Genomic DNA, 22,723 nt, shown 5'->3' with positions numbered 1-22,723 from the left:
TCAAAATTCTGACATTTTCCCTTCAATTCATCTTCCTATTTCAAGCATCATCATCATTAATAATAGTTTTAAATTTTGGCACAAGGCCAGCAATTTCCAGGAAGGAGGTAAGTCGATCACATTGACCTCCAGTACTCAACTGGTACTTATTTTATTGACTCCGAAAGGATGAAAGGCAAAGTCGACCTCAGCAGAAATTGAACTCAGAACGTTAAGACAGACAAAATGCTGCAAAGCATCTTGCCCGGATTGCTAATGATTCTGCTAGCACGCCACCTTCAATAATAATAGTGATAATAATGTTGCTGTTGTCATTGTTATTGTTCTTTGTGCAGTAGTTTAGCCCAAGGCCAGCCATCATTGAGTAAATAGACCAGACCTAAGATCAAAGACATTCCATCTGTGGACCCCACTCCCATTTTTTTTTTTTTTTGAGGTTGTTCTCAATTGTTGCCATTTGGAACTAGAATGGAAATTAAATAAGGAGACAGGGAAAGAAAGGAAAAGGGAGAGAGAGAGAGGGAGAGGAGAGAGAGAGAGAGGGAGAGGAGAGAGAGAGAGGGAGAGAGTTTATTCCACTTTGCCTAATAAATTTTTTTAAGAATTAGTGTTGTAGGATGAAAGAAGAAAAGAAAATTCAGTCAAATGATCAAAAGATTCACCACCAGACTTTTTTTATGGGATGGGGGAAAGGGTCCAGCAAAAATACATAAAGGGCTGTCGGGTCAGACCAGGTAAAAATCTGACCTTTGAACACCTACAATGTTGGCTGCAGCTCTGCAGTCAGATGTCCACAGCAATATCCCTTCTAACTTTTAACAATCACAATTATAGTAGTAGTGGTGGTGATGGTGGCCCTTTCTGTGGCAACAACAACCAAAGCAATTGCAGAATTTGTAGTGCCAACAATGACAACAACAACAAGACTAGCATTTTTCTCTTTTTAGATTGCATATAGATTTGTTCTCCATCTGCAATGTTGCTGTGAAAGAAGAGGTGAGGTGGAGGAGAGTGTGACAGAAGAGTGAAAGAGAGGGAAAGAGAGAGGGTGGAGAGTAAATTTTCTTTTTTTTTTTCTTTTAGTACAGTGCAGCAGTTGTCACTCATTGCACAATTTGTGCTGTTGATTACATGCAACCTGGAAAACAAAACTGCTGTAATGACAAGGGACTTGCTACAAGAAATGACACTGGAGAGAGAGAGGAGAGAGAGAGAGAGGGGGAAAAGGAAAAAAGACAAAGAAAAAACCCTTCAGTTGAGCAATAGGTTGGAGGAGTTGGGGCAGTGTGTGAGATTTCATTGTTCAAGGGTTTCATTTGTGTGTGTGAATTGTATTAAAAAAACATAACATAGTGACAAAAATAACAAGATAACAATAATAATAATAATAAATAGAGCAAAAAAATTCAAGGAAACAATTTCTCACGTTAAGAAAGGAACAAAAAAAAAAAACAGAACCTCTGTCCCTCCTCCATTAATACACCAGGGAGAGGGCTAGAGGAATACGGGGCTCTCAGGGACAAATGTTGATACAGCAAAACAAAGACACACACATACATACATGCACACACACACACTAAATGAAATAATACATTCACACACAAGTCACTTCAGATCTGTCTCAACAGCAACCACAACCTGGGACTACAAGCATTCAGGAACCAACTGGCTTATGCAAGCAATGTAACCTTACAGACACAGGACTGCCTTGATGCATGGTCACCATACAATAAATAAACCAGGGTATGTCATCAGAGAGCACAGTATTGGCAGTGGTGGTGGTAGTGGTGGTGATGATGTGTTCAATATCAGATGGTGCAGGAGTGATATGTATGGAATACTGGACATGCAGATCATACCTAGTAGTTCAAAAGATGACTTTCTATGGTGTATGCATTGAGCAAGTGTCATTTCCTATAACCCTAGGCCAACCAAAGCCTTGAGTGGATTTGGTAAAGGGAAATTGAAAGAAACGTATTTTGTGTGTGTGTGTGTGTGTGTGTGAAATTACGATTATCAAAAATCTTTATGTCTCGAGGAAGAGGGTTCAAAGGTCTACTACTTTTCAATACCTTGCCAAAAGGCCTCAGAGATGTACAAGGTGTTGATGTGAATGTGTTTAGAGAACACTGACATTTTTTTTCTCATATACTTGATTAACCAACATCATGGCAAGAAACACAAAGAAAGGCAGCTCTGTCCAAGTCACAATTTCACCAGGACCAATTCTGAAGAGAGGGTCAGGAAATGAACAACTAATGAATGCTAATGGCAGTGCTTCAGCATGGGCACAGCCTCTGGCTCAAACTGATAGTAAAATAATAGAATGTTTTAACACTATCGGACCTCAACAGCTAAGAATAATTTTACCAATACAGGCAGATAAAACAGAGAGAGTTTTTTTAAGTCGAGATCAGTGAATGACTAATAATTTTTTCATTGATTTCAGATGGGTCAGTGTGTGTGTGTGTAGTTGTGGCAAAAGGTAAAAAAAAAGGAAAAAAAAAAAAGCAGCAGGAGTTAGAACTCAGAGGATAGGGTGGCCTCTTGTTGTTGTTGTTGTTAACCATGTGAAGAAGAACAAGCAGAGTTATGTCTTTTGCTCAAATTGGTCAGAGAAGGCAGATGGTTCCCCCACTACTACCACCACATACACAGAACATTACTAGGTAATCTTGCAGTTTAATACAAACGTTGACTATGTTATCACGGGTATTAAGTCCAGCACCTCATCTAACCACCCCAACACCACCACCTACTGTGCCCATTATAAGGGGTTTTAATTTTCTTTTATCAAGCATTTCATCCTAAATATACTGATTAGACAAAAAAAAACAAAACATTCTTCCCCCGGAGCATGCACACACACATGCCCTCCATACAACAACACAATCTCACCACTAACTCTACAACAACACAATAACATCACTCAACGCACACACACGTTTGTTATCTGTGAGACAGGCATGAAAGCTTTCAGGTGAATGGTAATTGAGCAGATCTCTCACCTAAGGGATCCCAGCCATGGTTTTGCTTTATTAATCTCAGTGTACCATGCACCTAAGATTGTGATAACCTTTTCTACTCTAGGCACAAGACCCGAAATTTGGGGGGAGGGGGCCAGTCGATTAGATCAACTCCAGTATGCAACTGGTACTTAATTTATCAACCCCGAAAGGATGAAAGGCGAAGTCGGCCTCAGCGGAATTTGAACTTAGAACATAAAGACAGACAAAACACCGCTAAGCATTTCGTCCAGCCTGCTAATGTTTCTGCTAGCTCGCCACCACACCTAGGATTGTAATATCAAAACATGTTTGAGAGAGAGAGAGACAGACAGACAGAAAGAGAGACACACACAAAACTGTGATGTCCATGTCTTGCAAACCATTCTGGGTCAATAACACCCCCTACCCCTCCACCTGTCTTTAAGGTTATATAAGCAAAACCAGGAAGTGAAATGGTGAGTTCTAAAAGAATTGAAGTCAAATAAGAGGAGGGACAGTACCCACGGCTTCAGAAACACCACCCTATCTATCATCATTCATGCACATAACCTCCACCACACACACACACACACACACAATGCCCAAACATCTATACATCACACGGCTACATTCATGTGTAACTACACAGACATGAAAACATTTTTTGTTTGTTTGTTTTGTTTGTAGCAAAGTGTAAAGACCCTACATTTTTTTAAAAGAGAGAGGAGGTTGGTGAAGGGGAAAGAGGGATTGTGACATTCATTATATTCCCACCTCCCCGAGGATAATTAATTAGCTTTAGCTTGGATCTGAAATCTGGTTGGGAAGATGGGGGTCACTCAACAGTAGCCAACTGACCAACCAACCAACCAAACAAACAAACCTCCCCCCACCAACTTGTTCAATGACGCACAAACAAACCCCTACCACACACTTAAGCTAAATAAATAAATATAAAAATATAATTAAAAAAATATATGTAAAAACAAAACAAAAGGCAGGGGTCTGCTGTGTAAAAATAACTGGGAAGCAGAGGTGATGAGGAGGGGATTCCAACCATGATCCCAGTAAATCTATGTAAGTTTTGGCTGTCTTTACTCTCTATAGCAAATTGGGGTTTGGGGGTGAGAAAGAACGGCAGAAGGACCAAAAGAAAGTTGGCAGGGAAAAGGTGCTGGTGAGAAGAGAGAAGAAAAAAAAAATAAATAAAAAATAAGTAGAAAATAAGATGAAGGAAAGATAGAAGGGAGTTGAGAATAGAGCAGAGAGAGAGAGAGAAAAAGAGTGCTAAGTGAGAGAATCTTTAAGAAGATGTAGCCGGCGATGGCGATGGGGATAAAGATTTCCTGAGATTGTTTGGTAACTGTGAATCTATCTTACTCATGTGTTTGTGAACCTGTAAAATAGAAGCAAACAAAAATTGAATGTTAGATGAGAGCAGAGAAAAGAACAAGGCAAAACATTAACCAAACATTTCCCAAGACACTAAACCAGTCAAAACACTAATTAAAGGTGTCTATAGATTTAACAATGACTGCATTAATTGAATTGTTAAACAATTTCTACTTAGAAACAAAAAAAAAAGCTGGAGTATCACCTTCAAATGAATCCCATATCATCATCATTGTTTAATGCCTGCTTTCCATGCTGGCATGGGTTGGATGGTTTGACTGGAGCCTGGTGCAGCAGCCTCCTGGCTTGCCAGTCCTCAATCTGATCTGGCAAGGTTTCTACAGCTGGATGCCTTTCCTAACGCTAACCATTCCGAGAGAGTAGTGGTGCTTTTTATGTGCCACCAGCACAGGAGCAGAAGCCAGTCAGGCGGCACTGGCATTGACCACGCTTGAATAGTGCTTTTTACGTGCCAGCAGCATGGGTGCCAGTCAGGTAGCACTGGTATTGGCCACAACTACGATTTCACTTGACTCAACATCTTACGATTAAAGGGTACTTTTAAACAGGCAGGTTATGCGACACTGGCATCAGCCATGGCTAGGATCTCACACTTTATCAGTTCCTATTTGCCTAACCAATAAGTTAAGTAACATAAAAGTAAAACACAAACACACATTATATATATATAGGTGTAGCTGTGTGATAAGAAGTTTGCTTCTCAACCTTACAGTTCCAAATCCAGTCCCACTGTGTGGCACCTTGGGCAAGTGTCCTATACTATAGCCTTGAGCCAACCAAAGCCTTGTGAGGGCATCTGGGAGATAGAAACTGGAAGAAGCTTGGTGTGCATGTCTATCATCATCATCATCATCATCATTTAATGACCGTCTTCCATGTGGGCACTGGTGGGTTTGTTGCTTTGACTAGAACTAGCAAGTTGGAGCGCTGTACCAAGTTCCAGCCTGATTTGGATTGATTTCTACAGCTGGATGCCCTTCGTAATGTCAACCACCTTACAGAGTGTTCTGGGTGCTTTTTACATGGCACCAACACAGGATCTATTTATATGAACCAGCATGATTGCCTTTGACATCAACCAGCACAAGGACTCTTGCAAGATAAAAAAACCTCTTCAGCTGGGAGCAGTGTACACAAAACTGGAAACCACATAGTTGCTCTTATGCGTAGATCCTCCTCCACTTCGTATGTTGTTGTTGGCATTGCAATATTCTTATCGCCATTATTATGTTGTGGCAGAATTGTTAGCATGCTGGGCGAAATGCTTAGTGGTATTTCATCTGATGCTACGTCTGAGTTCAAATTCCACCGAAGTCAACTTGGACTTTCATCCTTTACGGGTCAATAAATTAAGTACCAGTTGAGTACTAGGGTCGATATGATTGACTGTGCCACTCTCTACAAAATCCAGGCCTTGTGCCTATTGTACAAAGGGCTATTATGTTGTGGAAGTATTCCGCATCTTATCTTTGACTCGTCTATTGTGCTATCGCTGATAGCTCCATAAGACAATGACCTTGAAACATCTACCTTGACAGTAACTAAAACTCGTATATATCACATAACTAACACTGACTTCAACTGAGAACTCATACAATGACTACTACTACTGACTTTCTACAACTGACCGTCTAACTTCATAGTGGCTGGTTCATACCACTTTGTCACATGGGAAATGGAGTATCATTTTCACTACAACAGTTGCAAATTGAACTTCTTGACTACATAGCCAGATACTTTATTCTCAAGCATGGACTAACCACGGGGGAAATTAACAGAAGTTGTAAGGAATGAATCACAAGAAAGCAAAGACTGAATTCTTCAATGGCATCACAAGTGCCAGTAACAAACAAAGAAGGAAAACAAGAGATCGTAAAATTAAGGGTATAGTTCAAATAAATAATAAACTGCCAGCAGTGGAATTGAAATCCAGACCACGAAGCTAATAAGCCCATGTACCTTACTTCTCTCTGAGAATTACTTCAATAAGAGAGTTGGTTCGAGGTTAAATATACCCTTGAAATTTGACAAAATACTCATTAATAAGACAATGAGTGCTCTTACTGCTAACAAACAGTGAGCTGAACTCTAACATTTGTTCTTTACAGTTAAAGAAGAAGTGGACCAGCTGATAGTCTTGATCTTAGACCAGTGCTTCTCAAACACAGTCCGTATGACCCCTGGGGGGGTACATATAAGATCTTTGGGGATCTGCATGAGCAAAATAGTAAATTGAGAATCCACAATAGTATTTTAAGGGTCCATCAAAAAATTTTGGTTTTAATGTATTTATTACAAGAAACAACTGACTTTTTACATGGGTTTTACATTACACGAGTGAATGTATGATAAGCAAAATAGGAATTTTAAAAGTTTCTATAAAACTAGTTTTTAAACATTGAATGGCTATGGGGGTCCACCAGCAAACAGTAACCAAAATGACTCATAGGTGGAGAACCATTTAGTGAGAGAAAATGGATTGTCAGTTGGTTGAGTCATAACTCCAGCAATGTGTCCCAGTTACTCATCAGGGTGGACCTCTATTTTTCAACAATGACAACTCAGTCATTCAATCAACTGAAATACCTGCTTCTACATTAACAGGTAAGTAGCTGAGCATTCTACAGAGAGGTGTGCTCTTAGTATAATTCTCAGGTATGGCTGTATGGCTAAGAAGCTTACTTCCCAACCATGTGGTCTGGCGTTCAGTCCCATTGCATGGCACCTTAGGTAAGTGAACCCTTTTATAACCCCAGATAAACCTAGGTCTTGTAAGGGGACTCAATAGGCTGAGACCTGGTAGATGAATATTTGGGAAACAGAAATTGAGAGAAATCCATTGTATAAATGTGTATGTGTGTGTGTATTGTTTTAAACAAGCACTGTTTATTTCCAGTCTTCCCTAAAAACGTCTGACCATGGGAAATATATTGCTTGGAAACAGGAGTGTTGGCAACAGGAAGAGCATTCAGCCATAGAAAAACCTGCTTTAAATCCCGCCTGACCTACGCAAGCATGGAGAAATGAATGCTAAATGATGATGAATCTGAGTGACATTGTGTAACAAGGCTGTTACCGTTCCAATTATGAGAACAATTGACTCAACAGTAACTTACAAAATTTCACTCACAAGGTATGGGTTAACCCAAAGCTGCAGGAAATAACAGTGGCCCAAGATGACACAGAGCGGAATTGAAATTGGAACCTCAAGATAACTATTGCCATACTGTGCCTACATTAATAATACTCAAGTAGGGTTAAATGCCATTCTCTAACCCAATTATTTGACACAATAACCCTCTAACCATCATCATCATCATTTAACATCTGCACTCCATGTTGGCATGGGTTGGATGGTTTGACATGACCCTGGCTAGCAAGGAGTTGTCCAGACTCCAACTGTCTGTTGTGGCATGGTTTCTACTGCTGGATACCCTTCCCAACACTGACCACTTAACAGTGTGCTGGGTGCATTTTATGTGCCACTGGCATGAGTGCTTTTTAAGTGGAATCAGCACCTGAAAGGACAAGCCAGTATGTGTGGAAGACAGCAGAGGGTTAAATTGTGTCCTTTTTTTTTTAAACTTTATTTTAACCCTTTAACATTCACATTACTTAGTCACCAGTTGAGACCCCCTTTGGCCATGACTGACCATGGGATTGCACCTAGAAAGTTACCCTCCCAGGCACAAGTCCAGGCAAGGTAGTTTATGAAAGACCAGCAGTCGCCCATGCATACCGGCCTCCCCTCTCCACGTCACCAGTGTTAAACAAAGGAAAGGCCAATACAGCCTGGCACCAGTGACGTTGCAGCTCATTTCTACAGCTGAGTGAACTGGAGCAACATGAAATCGAGTGTCTTGCTCAAGAACACAACACGCAGTAAGCTCGATGCTCTAACCACTGAGCCATTACCATCACTAGTCACAAGTAATGCTCATTTTATCTCATTGTTTTGAATTAATCATGCATTATCTTCTACCTTTGAGAGTTCAGTGATGTGCTGGTGGCACGTAAAAAGCACCATCCGAACGTGGATGATGCAGGTACCTCCGGACTGGTCCCCGTGCTGGTAGTCCAGATATGATTGGTTTAAATGCTAAAGTGTTATGGTGAGGATTGTGATGCAAAAGATTTTAATTTTTTTAGATAAAAATTATTAAAACATCAATTTTGCAATAAATGCAAAATATAACTTTCTGCATACAATGTTTAACACATAAAGCATGACGGGTCATGTCATGGCCATCAGGCATAGTTCAACAGGCCACGATTGTGGTCCAGATAGATGCATTTAATTTATGGACGTTTGTTGGGGTCTAATGTCACTCAAATGCTTCGATACCCCCCAGAATGCAAGGTGACTAATAGTTCAACTAATGACTTTTCAGATGATGTAAAACTTGCCACCATTATATACTAAGAAGATATTTTAGCTATTTTTTGTTTATCATGCGTGAATGGTAGTCTCATTTTCATAAAATATGCTCAGCAATCCGTGCTATGTAAGCGCTTTATGGGTTAAGCATAGAGAACTCTTCGATTTCATTCATGCTATCAAATTTTCTAGTTTTCTTCCATAAGAATATCATCATATCATCATTTAACGTCTGCTTTCTATGCTCCAATTCGATCTGGTAATGTTCCTACAGCTGGATGCCCTTCCTAAAGCCAACCACTCCAAGAGTGTAGTGGGTGATTTTTACATGCTACCAGCATGAGGGCCAGTCAGGCGGTCCTGGCACTGGCCACGCTTGAATGGTGCTTTTTACATTCCACTGGCATGGGAGCCAGTCAGGCAGCACTGGCAACGATCATGTTTTTATGGTACTTTTTATATGCCACCAGCATGAGAGCCAGTCACCTGGCACTGGCATTGACCACACTTGACTGATGCTTTTTAAGTGCCACCAGCACAGGACCAGTCAGGCAGCATTGGCATCGAGACCACACTCAAATGGTGCTTTTTACATGCCACTGACACAGGTGCCAATCAGGCAGTACTGTCATCGGCCATGTCAAAAACTTCACTTGCCTCAACAGATCTTCGCAAGCACTGTTTATTGCCCAATAATTGAGGGGTACTATTAAATGAGCCAGTTATGCTGCACAGGAATAGGCCACAGTGTTCCCAACATGGAAACTCATTAGCCTTTAGAAGCAAGTGAGCCTGTGTGGCCAGGATGTTTGCTTCCCAACCATATGGCTTTGGATTTAATCCTACTAGAGCACACTGGGCTAGAGTCAACTACAACTCTAAGCTGACCAAAGACTTGAAATTGGATTTGGTTTCGAGTGTTGGGCTTCAGGGAGGCATGGTGGCTGAGTTCCTTTCAAGTGTAGGGCCTCACAGAGGAAATGACTGAGACCTTTGGTATTATATCATGCTTGAGAAGAAGATCCACCAAGCCAAGCAAAATCGCAGTTATGGCAGATACCAGTGCCATGCAAATTGGCACCTGTGTCAGTGGCACATAAATGCATCCAAGTGTTGCGCAAATGGCACCCATGCCAGTGGCACGTAAAAGCACCCATTGCACTCTCAGAGCGGTTGGCATTAGGAAGAGCATCCAGCCATAGAAAATCATGAATTTGGTGCAGCCTTCCAGTTTACCAGTCCTGGTCAAACTGTCCAACCCATGCCAGCATGGACAACGGACATTAAATGATGATTATGAAACAGTGTGGAAGCACATCACGTGTGTGTGTGTGTGTGTGTGTGTGTAGCCTTGTCTTGACATTGTCTCATAGTTGTAAATGAGTACCGCTGTCATTCATTTCCAATATTCTGCAAAAACATTTCCAGGGAAATATCACTTTGCTTGGAAATAGGTAAAGGTAAGCAATAGGGAGGGCATCTGGCCATAGAAAATCTGCCTCAATAAACTCCATTCCAGCTTATGCAAGTATGGAGAACTGAACTGAAATGATGATAATGATGGCAATGTTATGGTGTTATATGAAATGTTCACAAGTGAAGACGTATATTGCTATGTGGGATTTAATGGAATTCTCCTGGTATGTGGTAACCATTTGAATATATATGCTGTTATAGTTTATCAATATCTGAATGATATTAAGGCAGAAATGTTAGCATGCTTGGCGAAATGCTTAGCGATATTTCATCTGTCTTTACATTCTGAGTTCAAATTCCACTGAGGCCGACTTTGCCTTTAATCCTTTCAGAGTCAATAAATTAAATACCAATTGTATACTGGGGGTTGATCTAATTGACTGGCCCCCTCCCCAAAATTTTTGGGCCTTGTGCTAGAGTAGAAAAGAATATCTGAATGATATTTTTTCATGCTCCTGACCTTATACATGTGAGTGTGTATGTTGTGTTTCTCTACATAAGTCATTAATATATGTATGGGGCAAGAGAGAGAGAGTGACTTACTATCTTTTTTACATGATTGAGGATTTGATTCCCATCGGGTCCATGGCAGTTCTCCATCCCATATGGAGGTGTTATTTCTACTGTTTCCATTACAATTATATTCTTTCCTTTCCATTTAGTTTCTGCAATGCTGAAATAGAACAAGATGAAACATTTTTTTTAAAAACATGGTAAAAACAAAAAACAATTAACTAGACTAATACAAGTTTATATTAATGAGGGTAGTGGATCGATAGGGTATCAAACAAAATGTTTTTGTACTCTTAGTTATATTGAATTACTTTCAGAATTAAAATTCTACCAGGTTTGACTTGGCCTTTAATCCTTCTGGCAGCAATGAAATAAATACCAGTTAAATATTAGGGATTAGATTTTTAATCAACTGTTCCCTTCCACGAAATTCGTGGATTCGGATTGTATAAATCACCTCATTTACACTTCATGCTCTGCTAGGTTAAGATCAGAAGAGCTGAGAGGGTGTTTGTGTCTGTTCATGACTTAAGAGGCACCTAAAACCAATCTGGAAAATGCATGGTACATGCAACCAAATTATACTTGTTTGTAAGTGATAGTTATATTGCATGTTGAGGCCCAGGAGCTAAAGTTTGTGGAGCAGATGTGGTCAATTGATTACATTAACCCCAGCAAGTACCTGATGTAAGTTATTCTGTAAACCCAGGAGAGATGAAAGGTAAAGTTGATTCTGATGGGATATTATTACAGGTGCAAACATGGATGTGTGGTAAGGAATTTGCTTCCCAATTTCATTAATAGTCTATCAACTTTTGGGATTTGATCTCAGAACTCAAAAAAGGCATTTTTTGTTTTGCAGATACTCTAACAATTCTGCCAATTCCTCATCCATTCATAATCTCGGCACAGGGCCAGCAATTTTGAAGTGGGAGGGGGTCGATTACATCAATCCTTGCACCTGACCCTGAAAGGATAAAAAAATAAAAAGTCAACCCTTGTGAAATTTAAACTGAGAAAGTAAAGAGCCTGAAGAAATTACTGCTAAGTATTTTGTTTGATGTGCTAATGATTCTTTAAGTCAGCCACCTTTTTACAATAAATAACAAGAGCACTCAGAGAGCATAAATCTCTGCCAAGGCAACACCAATGTCCTCTCAACAATTAGCTAAAGATGATTTTTAAAATGAGTATATCTGAAATAAATCCAAATGCTCTCACAAACAAGAATACTAAAAATGAACCCAACCACTCTCAAAAATTACGTAAAAAAAAAAAAAAAAAAAAAAAAAGGAAAAATAATCCAGAATCCTTGTCCGGTACCAGATCAAATCCGTTCATGCTAGTCATGAGGCTAAACATCCCTGAAAGTTTCATTCAAATCCATCCAGCAGTTCTCGAGAAATCTTGTCCACAAACAAACACAAATGAAAACAATTCCTCCACCTTAGCTAAGGCAGCGGTAACAACTATTTCTAGTATAGGTATAAAGCCCACAATTTTGGGGTAAGAGTCTCGTCTATCACATCAACCCCAGTGCACAACTGGTACTTGTTTTATCGATTCCATATAGATGGCCAGGGTGAAATTTGAAGTCAGAACATGGACAGACAAAATGCCTATAAGTATTGGGTTGTCCAGAAAGTTCATGCCGATTTACAGTAGCTTACCTTCCGACTTATTTTAGAATATGGTCGAGTCCATAAAATAGGATTTGACTACACCTTCATTTAGAGCACAGTTTAAGCTATCTTTTTTATGGAAGAAGGTTTATGTTCCTATAAACTGTGTTAATTCTGTAACCCTTTAAAATGGAAGATAAGAAAGTCCATTTTCAGCACTTGATGCTTTGGGAACCAGACAAAAATTGATGCAGCTCAGCTGAGATGTATATTCACCAGATATTGTGCCTTCGGATTTCCACTTATTCAGGTCTCTGCAGTATAGTCTTAATGGTAAGAATTTCAATTCCTTGGATGACGTAAAAAGATACCTTGATGAATTCTTTGCTATGAAACCACTTCAATTCTGGGAAGAGGGTATTTTCAAGTTAAAGGAAAGATGGAGACGCATTGTGCAACAAAATGGTTCATATTTGGTTGATTAAAAATGTAATGGCAATTATTTATTGACCCTTTTCTTTCCTTTAAAAATCGGCACAAACTTTCCGGACAACCCAATATTTTGTCCAGAGTCATCATCAATATGATTCAAATCTATGCAGGGAGACTCCAATGGATTTCAAGTCCTCTGCCTTAACCATTCAGCCACAATATCTGGATTATTAATAATAATAATAATCCTTTCTATTATAGGCACAAGGCCTGAAATTTGAGGGAGGGTCTTGTCAATTACATCAACCCCTTCCACTGCTCAGTTAGTAATTTTATCTGGCCTAAAAGGATGAAAGGCAAGTCAACCCTGACAGAATCTCAATTCAGAACATAAGGACAGAGAAAATGCCACAAAGCATTTTGTCCAGTATGCTAATGGTTCTGCCAGTTTGTTGTCTAAAACACAGACACACACACATCATCATTCAATGCCTGTCTTCCATGGGTTGGACAGTTTGATAGAAGCTGGCAAAGCTGAGAGCTGCACTAAGTTCCATTGTCTGTTGTGGCATGGTTTCTACAGTTGGATGCCCTTCCTAATGCCAAAGACAGACAGACATACATACACACAACGGGCACCTTCCATCTACAAAATCAATTCTCGAGGCTTTGGTCAGTCCAGGGCTATAATAGAAAACACTTGCCCAAGGTGCTATGTAGTGGGACTGAACCAAAAACAGTGTGGTTGGGAAGCGATACTAGCATCTAATGAAAAGAGGTTACCAAGTCAGGTACATATGGTTGTGATGTATGTGCTTAGGGTACCCTTATCAGATGGGTAGTCATATGGGTATATTGGGCTTTGTATATTTATATCCCAGCATCACCTTGACTGTGTGCTGCTCTCTGACTCAATAATAATATTGGTTTCACATTTTGGTACAAGGCCAGTAATTTCAGATAAGAGATAAGTCGATTACACCAACATTTCATTGACCCAAAAGGATGAAAGACAAAATAAACTCTTGCAGCATTTGAACTCAGAATGTAAAATTGGAAGAAATCCTGAAAAGCATTTTTTCCAACCTTAACAATCGTTTCTACTATAGGCACAAGGCCTGAAACTTATCAACCCCCGAAAGGATGAAAGGCAAAGTCAGCCTCGGCAGACTCTGAACTCAGAACACTGTGACAGACGAAATACTGCTAAGTATTTCACCCAGCATGCTAATGATTCTGCCAGATCATCGCCTTAATTTTCCAACCTTAATAATAATAATAAAGTAAAACAAAAACAAAGGATAACAAACAAACAAACAAAAAAACCAACGTTTTGATAATTGCATCAAAAACTGCCTGTCCTTCGGCTGAAACACCAACACCAACGTGATTGACCCTCTCTTTCTTGCTGTCCACATTCTGTCTTATTCGGCTGGTCAGCTGAAATGAAAGAATATATTTAACATTAAAACACACGTCTCCATGATATATTTATTTATAAAATATTTAAAATATGTTAATATCATTCAAGGCCCAATAGAAGAGTTGTTACAAAGACCACCATTATCTTATGTGGTCACTTCATGATATCATTGCTATGACAATATTGATAGCATCACATGTGTTTTACCAACTGATTATTCAGTTGAATAAAGCTTTTGAATACAAAGGAGTGTATGTCCACAGTTTTACTCTAAGTACAACATAACACAACAATGTCATCACTGGTTAATAATCCTCTCTATTATGGGCACAAGGCCTAAAAATTTGAAGAGTGAGGGATAGTAGATTATATCTACCCCAGTACTCGACTGGTACTTAATTTATTGACCCCGAAAGGATGAAAGGTAAAGTTGATGCTGGTAAAATTTTAACCCAAAACAGAGATGGATGAAATACCGCTAAGCATTTCGTCCTGAGTGCTAACAATTCTGGCAGCTCGCCACCCTAATAATAATAATCCTTTTTATTATAGGCACAAAGCCTGAAATTTGGGGAGAGGGATAGTTGATTAGATTGACCCCGGTACTCAAATGGTATTTAATTTATCGACTTCGAAAGGATGAAAGGTAAAGTCGACCTTGGCGGAATTTGAACTCAGAACACAGCAACCACTAAGCATTTCGTCCAGCACACTAACGACTCTGCCAGCTCACTGCCTTAATAATAATAATAATTCTATTATAGACAGAAGGCCTGAAATTTGAAGGAGAGAGATAATCGATTATATCAACCCCAGAACACAACTGGTACTTAATTTATTGATCCCAAAAGGATGAAATGTAAAGTCGACCTTGGTGGAATTTGAACTCAGAACATAGCAACAGGCAAAATACCGCTAAGCATTTTGTCCAGCACACTAACGATTCTGCCAGCTCACCACCTTACCACTGGTTAATAATAACCCTTTCTACAATGGGCACAAGGCCTGAAATTTTGGGGTAGCAGGGCTAGTTGACTATATCGACCACAGTGCCTCATTGACACTTATTTTATCAATCCCAGAGGATGAATGGCAAAGTCAACTTGAATAGTATTTGAACTCAAAAAGGAAAGACAGATGACATACCATTTAGCATTTTTCCCAGTGTCCTAACAGTTTTGCCAGCTCACTGCTCAATACTGCAGATTTGCTTGACATTTGCTTGACCTTAACGAGATAAGCATGTCCCTTAGTGGCTGACAATACATGCATCTCTGATCACAAGCAGGAGTGGTGGGGGAGAATCAGTCATGTATTGAGAGGAATTCTTTGAAGTTTGAATAACTCACCCTGGAAACTTGGTAGTGTCCTTCAGCATCCTCAAACAGCCCTTATTCTGGGACCTTTTGAGTGGGATGGGCTACTCGACTTAAAGAAATTCTGAGCCCCACCTGAAAGGTCATGCACTATTTATCTTGATATAGGGTCACCACGTCACACACACATACAGTTGTAATGCATGTGCCTGGTGTACCATTATCAGATGGGTAGTCATGATGGGTATATTGGGTTTTGTATATATGTACCCCAGTGTCACTTTGCATATGCTGCTTTCTCAATACTACAACTAATAATAATAATGGTTTCAAATTTTGGGATCTACAAGGGCAACCATTTTGGGAGAGGGGATGTGTTGATTACATCGAATCCAATAACAGTGATGACCTTCCTACTCGATGACCCAGGCATAACAGGTTTGGCTGTGATGGTTTAGGGCTGCAGCATGACTGAAGGGGATTTTGGGCACTAACTAATGATAAAAATATTACAGATTTGAGATTTATAATTATATAAAAGCAAGTATGATGGCCACATGAAAAGTTTCTGTACTGGCAAAAAAAAAAAAAAAAAAACTGTGAAACATGAAAAATGACTTTTCATTAAAATGATAATTGAAGAAAGAGTCACAACAAAATTCTGATCACATTAAATTCTATCAGATTCAAGCTAACCCTTTAGCATTCAGATTGTGAGACCATAACTGTGGCCCATGCCAGTGCAGCATAACTTGCCCATTTAAGAGTACCCTTCAGTCATTGGGCAATAAACCGTGCTTGTGAAGATCAGTTGAGGCAAGTGAAATCGTTGTCATGGCCAATGACAGTACCACCTAATTGGCACCCGTGCCGGTGGCACATAAAATGCACTATTTTAGCATAGTCAATGCCAGTGCCACCTGACTGGTCCCAAGCTGGTGGCCCATAAAAAGCACCATTTGGGCATGGTTGTTGCCAGTGCCGCCTGACTGGCCCTCATGCCAGTGGCACGTAAAAAGTACCCAATACACCCTCTGAGTGGTTGGCGTTAGAAAAGGCATCCAGCTGTAGAAACTTTGCCAGATCAGAGTGGAGCATGGTGCAGCCTTCAGTCAAACCATCCAACCCATGCCAGCATGGAAAACAGACGTTAAACGACAATGATTACTCAGTCAAATGTAAGGCTTATTTATTCATGTAGCCTCTGTAAAGTGATTAGAGCTAGGAAGGGCATCCAGCTGTAGAAACCATGCCAAAAACTGACAACTGAGACCTGGTGCAGCTCTTTGGCTTGCCAGCTTCTCTTAAACCATCCAACCCATGCCAGCATGGAAAATGGATGTTAAACGATGATGCTGGTGAATTGGAACAAAAAGAAAGGGATAGAAGATATGATTACTGCATACCATCTATGGCATGCAGTAATCTGAGCCCAGCCTCCTAAAAGCATTAGAATGTCTTCAACTGTGATCCAAAGATTAAAGAATGTACCAAATTCTTTCTACAACTTAAAAAGATATTTTAGATAACTTGGCACACAAACAAACACACATGAAATAGGAAGTAAAAGACCATCTTACTGACATCACTGAGTCACATGCTGATAGAAACATATAAATCTGGGTTTCAATGTTCCTGAAAGGACTCCCCACTTGATCCTGGCAGAATTTGGACTCAAAACACAGGGATTAAAGTACTACTAAATGACAGGTACAAGGTCAGAAATTAAAGAAGAGAGGAGAGGGGTCAGTTGATTAAATTAATCGCACTACAAGTGCTTTATTTTATCAATTTAGGAAGGATGAAGGGCAATGTTGGCCTTGCCCACATTTGAACTTAGAATGTAAAGAACCAACTTGCATGCTGAGTTGGCCAATCCATTACCCTAATGGACAAAAATGTTTCGGGAGGGGATAGTCAATTTGATTGATGATATTTGATTAGTATTTTGCTGAATCCAGAAAGAGAAATGTTTTTCACCACAATCCCTTCTACTACTACAAATAATAATCCTTTCTATTATAGGTACAAGGAACAGAAATTTTAGAGAAAGGAAGTAGGCAATTACATTGATCCCAGTACACAGCTGGTACTTAATTCATCAACCCCGAAAGGATGAAAAGCAAGGTTGACTTTGGTGGAATTTGAACTAAGAACATGAATACAGGATGAAATGCTAAGCATCTTGGCCAGCATGCTAATGATTCCACTAACACGCCTTATTACCTCCACCTTAGTGAAGGCAGAGGTTTTGTTTCCAGTCATGTTTGTTTGTTTGTCCAGGGACAAGATATCTCAAGAACTGCTGGATGGATCCAGATGAAAATTTCAGGGATATTTGGCCTCATGACTGGCATGAACTGATTAGATTTTGGGATTCTGGATTATTTTCCGTTTTTTTTTCACTTAATTTTTGAGAGCAGTCGGGTTCATTTTTAGTCTTCTCGTTTGTGAGAGCAGTCAAGTTTATTTCAGATATTCTCATTTAAAAAAAATCATCTCTCACTAATCATTGAGAGAACATCAGTGTTGTCTTAGCAGAGGTTTGCACTCTCTGAGTGCTCGTAATTATTAATAATAATTATTATTATTTCTACTATAGGCACAAAGCCTATAGTTGAAAACATCAAGCCCCAGTGCTCAACTACTATTATAATTATTTTATCGACCCCACCAAAAGAATGAAAGACAAAGCTGACTTCAGCAGAATCTGAACGTTAAGCTGGAAGAAATGCAGCAAGCATTCAATGTACCAATGATTCTGCCTTAAGAATTTCTAATGTAGATTCAAGAGGAAATAGTCATGTATATAAACCAAGTATTTGACACCTGGATAATTTTTTCCAGCAAGGAAAACGGGCATTAAATGATTATGATGGGGATCAATAAAATAAAGTACCACTGATATAACAGGATCAATATAATTGATCAGACTCTCCTTCCAAATATGTGGCCTTGTACATATGTAAGAAATCCTGGCAGGAGATTGACATTTATCAGCATGCCTAAGAAATCCAGCTGTAGATACCAGACAATTAGAGCCTGGTGCAGTTCTTTGGCTTGCCAGCTTCTGTAAAACCGTCCACCCTATGCCAGCATGGAGAATGGACATGGTGATGATGATGGGATGGCATGAACACCTCTGCTTGATTAGTGTAGATTTAGAGCTAAACAATTCAAAAGGTATACAACAGAATATCAGAAAGAAGAAATAAATGCTGCTAGCTTACCTTTGCTAGGTTGAGAGGCATCAGCTGTGGAGGCTGTTCTTTAGCATCTGCTAACACAATGACATCTTTCACATAATCAAGATTGATAAGTTTCATATCATGGAGATTGGAATTACCACTTGTGGCATTAGATTCTGAGAGACTTTGTTAAGGAAATCAAATAATGTTACAAAGCAACAAATTACAAATACATACACACATCGAAATATATTATAACATTCCAAGAGACACCTCTTCTATATACAGCTTTGAACAAGGCTTAACAGTAACTGTACAATAATTTAGTTATGTAAACAGGTTCACAAGCGTTAGTCATGTGGTAAGAAGCTTGCTTTCCAGCCATATCGTCCTGAGTTCAGTCCCACTGTGTCGCACCTCGGGCAAGTGTCTTCTACTATAGCTTCAGGTCAACTAAAGCCTAATGAGTGGATTTGGTAGTTGGAAAATGAAAGAAGCCCATTGTGTGTATGTGTTTGTCCCACCACCACTTGACAAAGGGGGTTGGTGTGTTTATGTCCCCATTACTGTTGACATGCACACACATTACCCCTACCACTGTAACTACTGATATACACACACTAACGCTCTTTACAAATAATTTACAAAATATAAGCATTTAAAGTACACACCCTCCCAATTTTGGAGGTCTCTAAAACAGCAGTTCTCAACTGCCACTCCCAGGACTTTGTGCAACCTTCAAGCAGCCCTCAACTGTCTTCCTTTTATAATTTTTTCTTTAACTGACTTGTACTTTACATTTTTTGATGTAGCCCCCTAAAAAAAATCCCCAGAATATTAAAAGAGGTAAGAACCACAGCTCTACAGCATAACATCCAATATACTTTGTTGTTCTGCATGACAGCAGGGGCCAACAGAGAGCTAAACCAGTGTTGAGCAACAACAATAAAGATAGTGGAATGTGTTCCTTAATCTCCACTTAGGTCTTGTGCTCAAAGCATGTTGTTTGTTCCTCCTCAAGCCATGCTTGGCTCATAAGGGCTAGTTTGCCTGCTTCATTGCCATATAGGCTCCCCCACCTGGACGGGACGCCCATCCATCTCAGGTGAGCTGCTAGATGCAGGAGGAGAGAGTGAGAGAAAGTTGTGGTGAAAGAGGTAGCAGAGTTTGCCATTGCTGCATGGAGCTTAGGTGTCTTGCTCTTAAACACACACATCGCCTGGTCTGAGATGCCCCATGATGCCTCAACTGCAAGTCAGCTGCTCTCACCATAAGACCATGTGCCTCCACACTCAAAACATTAGCTGCAATAAGGTTATTGATAGAAATGTGGATCAAAAGAATCCAAAGAACAAATGTCTAATACAATAGTGCTAATGAATGGTCAGAGTTCAAAGGTATACTGACAAAATCTCAGTCTAGGCACAAAACACATAAATAAGAGGGGACAAACAAAGGGATTAAGTCGACTATATCGACCCCAGTCTGTAACTGGTACTTATTTAATCGACCCCGAAAGGATGAAAGGCAAAGTCGACCTCAGCGGAATTTGAACTCAGAACATAGTGGCAGACAAAATACTAAGCATTTCGCCCAGTTTGCTAACTTTTCTGCCAGCTCGCCGCCTTCACAGACATGCATACCCTTAACGAATTTCTCAGGGAGATCCAGCGTGACATAGAATATAACAAGGCTGCCCCCTTCGAACTACATGTACAACTCATTTTTGCCAGCAGAGTGGCTGGAGCAATGTGAAATAAAGTATCTTGCTTAAGGACACGAGATGTCTCTGGGAATCGAACTCACAACCTCACAATTGTGAGCCAAACATCCTAACTACTAAGCCATGCACAGTCTTTATAGCTTTCAGAAAAATGGATATTTAGAATGAAGTTTTCTACAAATACCTTTCAAATGCCAATTACATTGGAATTCAATGTGGAAAAAGGAAATTTTTTTAAATGGTGGCTGTGCACACATACATACATTAAAATTTTCTCAAATTTTCAAGTCTCTTTTAGATGTGTTTTTTTTTTTTTTTTTTACACATTATACTGACATCGCAATCTACACCACCTGAAATGTATTTGTAGAAAATTTCATTAAAAAATGCCTATCTTTCTGAAAGTTATGAAGAAACAAAACCAACTCGTGTGAATTATCCAAAGCTCCGCTTCCCCATCCTTCTGAAAAAAATATTTCCTGACAAATTCCAATATAATTGGAATCTATGCCATCAGAAGCATATTTCTAGGAAATTTCATTAAAAAAATATCCATTTTTCTGAAAGTTATGAGGAAACAAAGTCAGTGGAGGGCACACTTGTGTAGGTGTGCCCATAACTAAGGTCTCTGCCAGAATTGGTGTGTACATGCAATTACACATAAAGGTCATTTGAAGGGCTTCTGGTTAGTCTCCATCTACTCAAATTTCACTCCCAAGGTTTTCAGTTAGTTAACCCAAAGATATTTGCCCAAGATGGCTCACAGTGGAATCAAACCAGAGTGCCGAAGGCTCGATACACAAAGAACTGTTTCTATTCAGTCCATTCATGTGAACATATTATGCACTGACACAAATTAATCAACAAACCTGTACATGGTTAATCAACTGGTTACAGAAATAGCAGCCAAATCTTCCTCATATACATTATTGTCAGTAGAATAAGATATGTATAATAATGACCACCAGGATAAAATGGAAGGAACCACAAAAAATCTATACATTGGAATTCCCAAAGATCTCCAAAAATTCTAAAGAATGCCTCTCCGAAAGAGAGAGAGGGGTGTTTATTGTTTATAAAATATATGATAAATGGTAATTAAGGCATAGGAGTGGCTGTGTGGTAAGTAGCTTGCTTACGAACCACATGGTTCCAGGTTCAATCCCACTGTGTGGCACCTTGAGCAAGTGTCTTCTACTACAGCCTTGGGCCAACCAAAGCCTTGTGAGTGGATTTGGTAGACGGAAACTGAAAGAAGCCTGTCGTATATATGTATATGTTTTTGTGTGTGTGTTTGTCCCCAGAAATACATTTGGGAAAAAGATGTTCATATACATCAATATCCATCTTTAGTCATAAGATCAGAAATACAAAAATTTTAAATATCTCGATCAAGTAAAAGAGGATCTTGGAAAAACAGGACATGATATAAAATTTACAAAACTCCACTAAATCTAAAAATTCATCATAAAATATTCTCTATAGCTTCTTCACGACCTGCTGCAGTGGTTCTCATCCTGATATATTTACAGGTGATGTTCAAGAGAAGAAATTATTGAAATTAGTCACTCATTTTGCTCTGCTGTAGACATCTTGCAAATTGAAAATTATAAAATTAGACATTAGCGTCAGAAAAACTCGACTTGGAATCCAACAGAGAAAATTATTCAGATATTTTATTAGCAACCTTAATTAAAATCAGGTCAAAGTCGAGGAAAAATTTCTTGAAAAAAGTACCTGTCAGCTGACTAGGTTTTGGACTGTCAGCAACAACAACAACTATGCTGACCAATTTTTACTCCCAAAGATGATGAAACAGAACAAAGGATGCAATTCTTGCAAGGTAATAGTTTCAAACAGATAGGGAGGAAATAAAAGAAAATCAGAAACTATTTCTTTTACCCCACTTACCCATTCCCGCCCCTTCTCCCTACTGAGGTTGAGGTGATTGACATGCCCTGCCCCTCAAAAATTGCTGGTTTTGAACCCAGCAATGAACATTCAAGTGGAACGCAGTGATCTCGGTCATAGAAAGCAGATAACCAGGGCCCGAGAAGAAAATATTCGTTTCTACTCTAGGCACAAGGCCCGAAATTTTGGGGGAAGGGCCAGTCAATTAAATCGACCCCAGTATGCAACTAGTACTTAATTTATCGACCCCCCACCACTCACCCGAAAGGATGAAAGGCAAAGTCAACCTCAGCAGAATCTGAGCTCAGAACACAAAGACAGATGAAATACTACAAAGCATT

At 39.5% G+C, this 22,723-nt stretch overlaps 1 protein-coding gene across 3 annotated transcripts in view; it reads right to left on the bottom strand.

Annotated features, from left to right (window-relative positions):
• Positions 1 to 434: 434 nt before the first annotated feature.
• Positions 435 to 22,723, bottom strand: part of LOC115216347 (protein LSM12 homolog) — a 37,664-nt gene continuing 15,375 nt past the window's right edge. The window contains exons 3-7 of one of the 3 annotated variants that reach the window (XR_005001020.1): positions 18,791 to 18,924; positions 14,152 to 14,261; positions 10,798 to 10,927; positions 3,564 to 4,383; positions 435 to 1,576 (exon numbers count right to left, since the gene is read on the bottom strand). Coding sequence is in view for 2 of the 3 variants with exons in the window: in XM_036506749.1 (XP_036362642.1) it covers positions 4,291 to 4,383; positions 10,798 to 10,927; positions 14,152 to 14,261; positions 18,791 to 18,924 (467 nt within the window). In the remaining variant the exon portion in view is untranslated. Of the gene's footprint in view, positions 4,384 to 10,797; positions 10,928 to 14,151; positions 14,262 to 18,790; positions 18,925 to 22,723 lie in introns of all 3 variants that reach the window. The other 2 variants (XM_036506749.1, XM_029785592.2) reach the window with 2 other exon arrangements.

This window comes from Octopus sinensis, linkage group LG10 (assembly GCF_006345805.1).
Source record: "Octopus sinensis linkage group LG10, ASM634580v1, whole genome shotgun sequence".
Classification (NCBI taxonomy): domain Eukaryota; kingdom Metazoa; phylum Mollusca; class Cephalopoda; order Octopoda; family Octopodidae; genus Octopus; species Octopus sinensis.
Note: the sequence above shows the minus strand (reverse complement) of the source record. Positions and strands in the feature narration are given on the sequence as shown.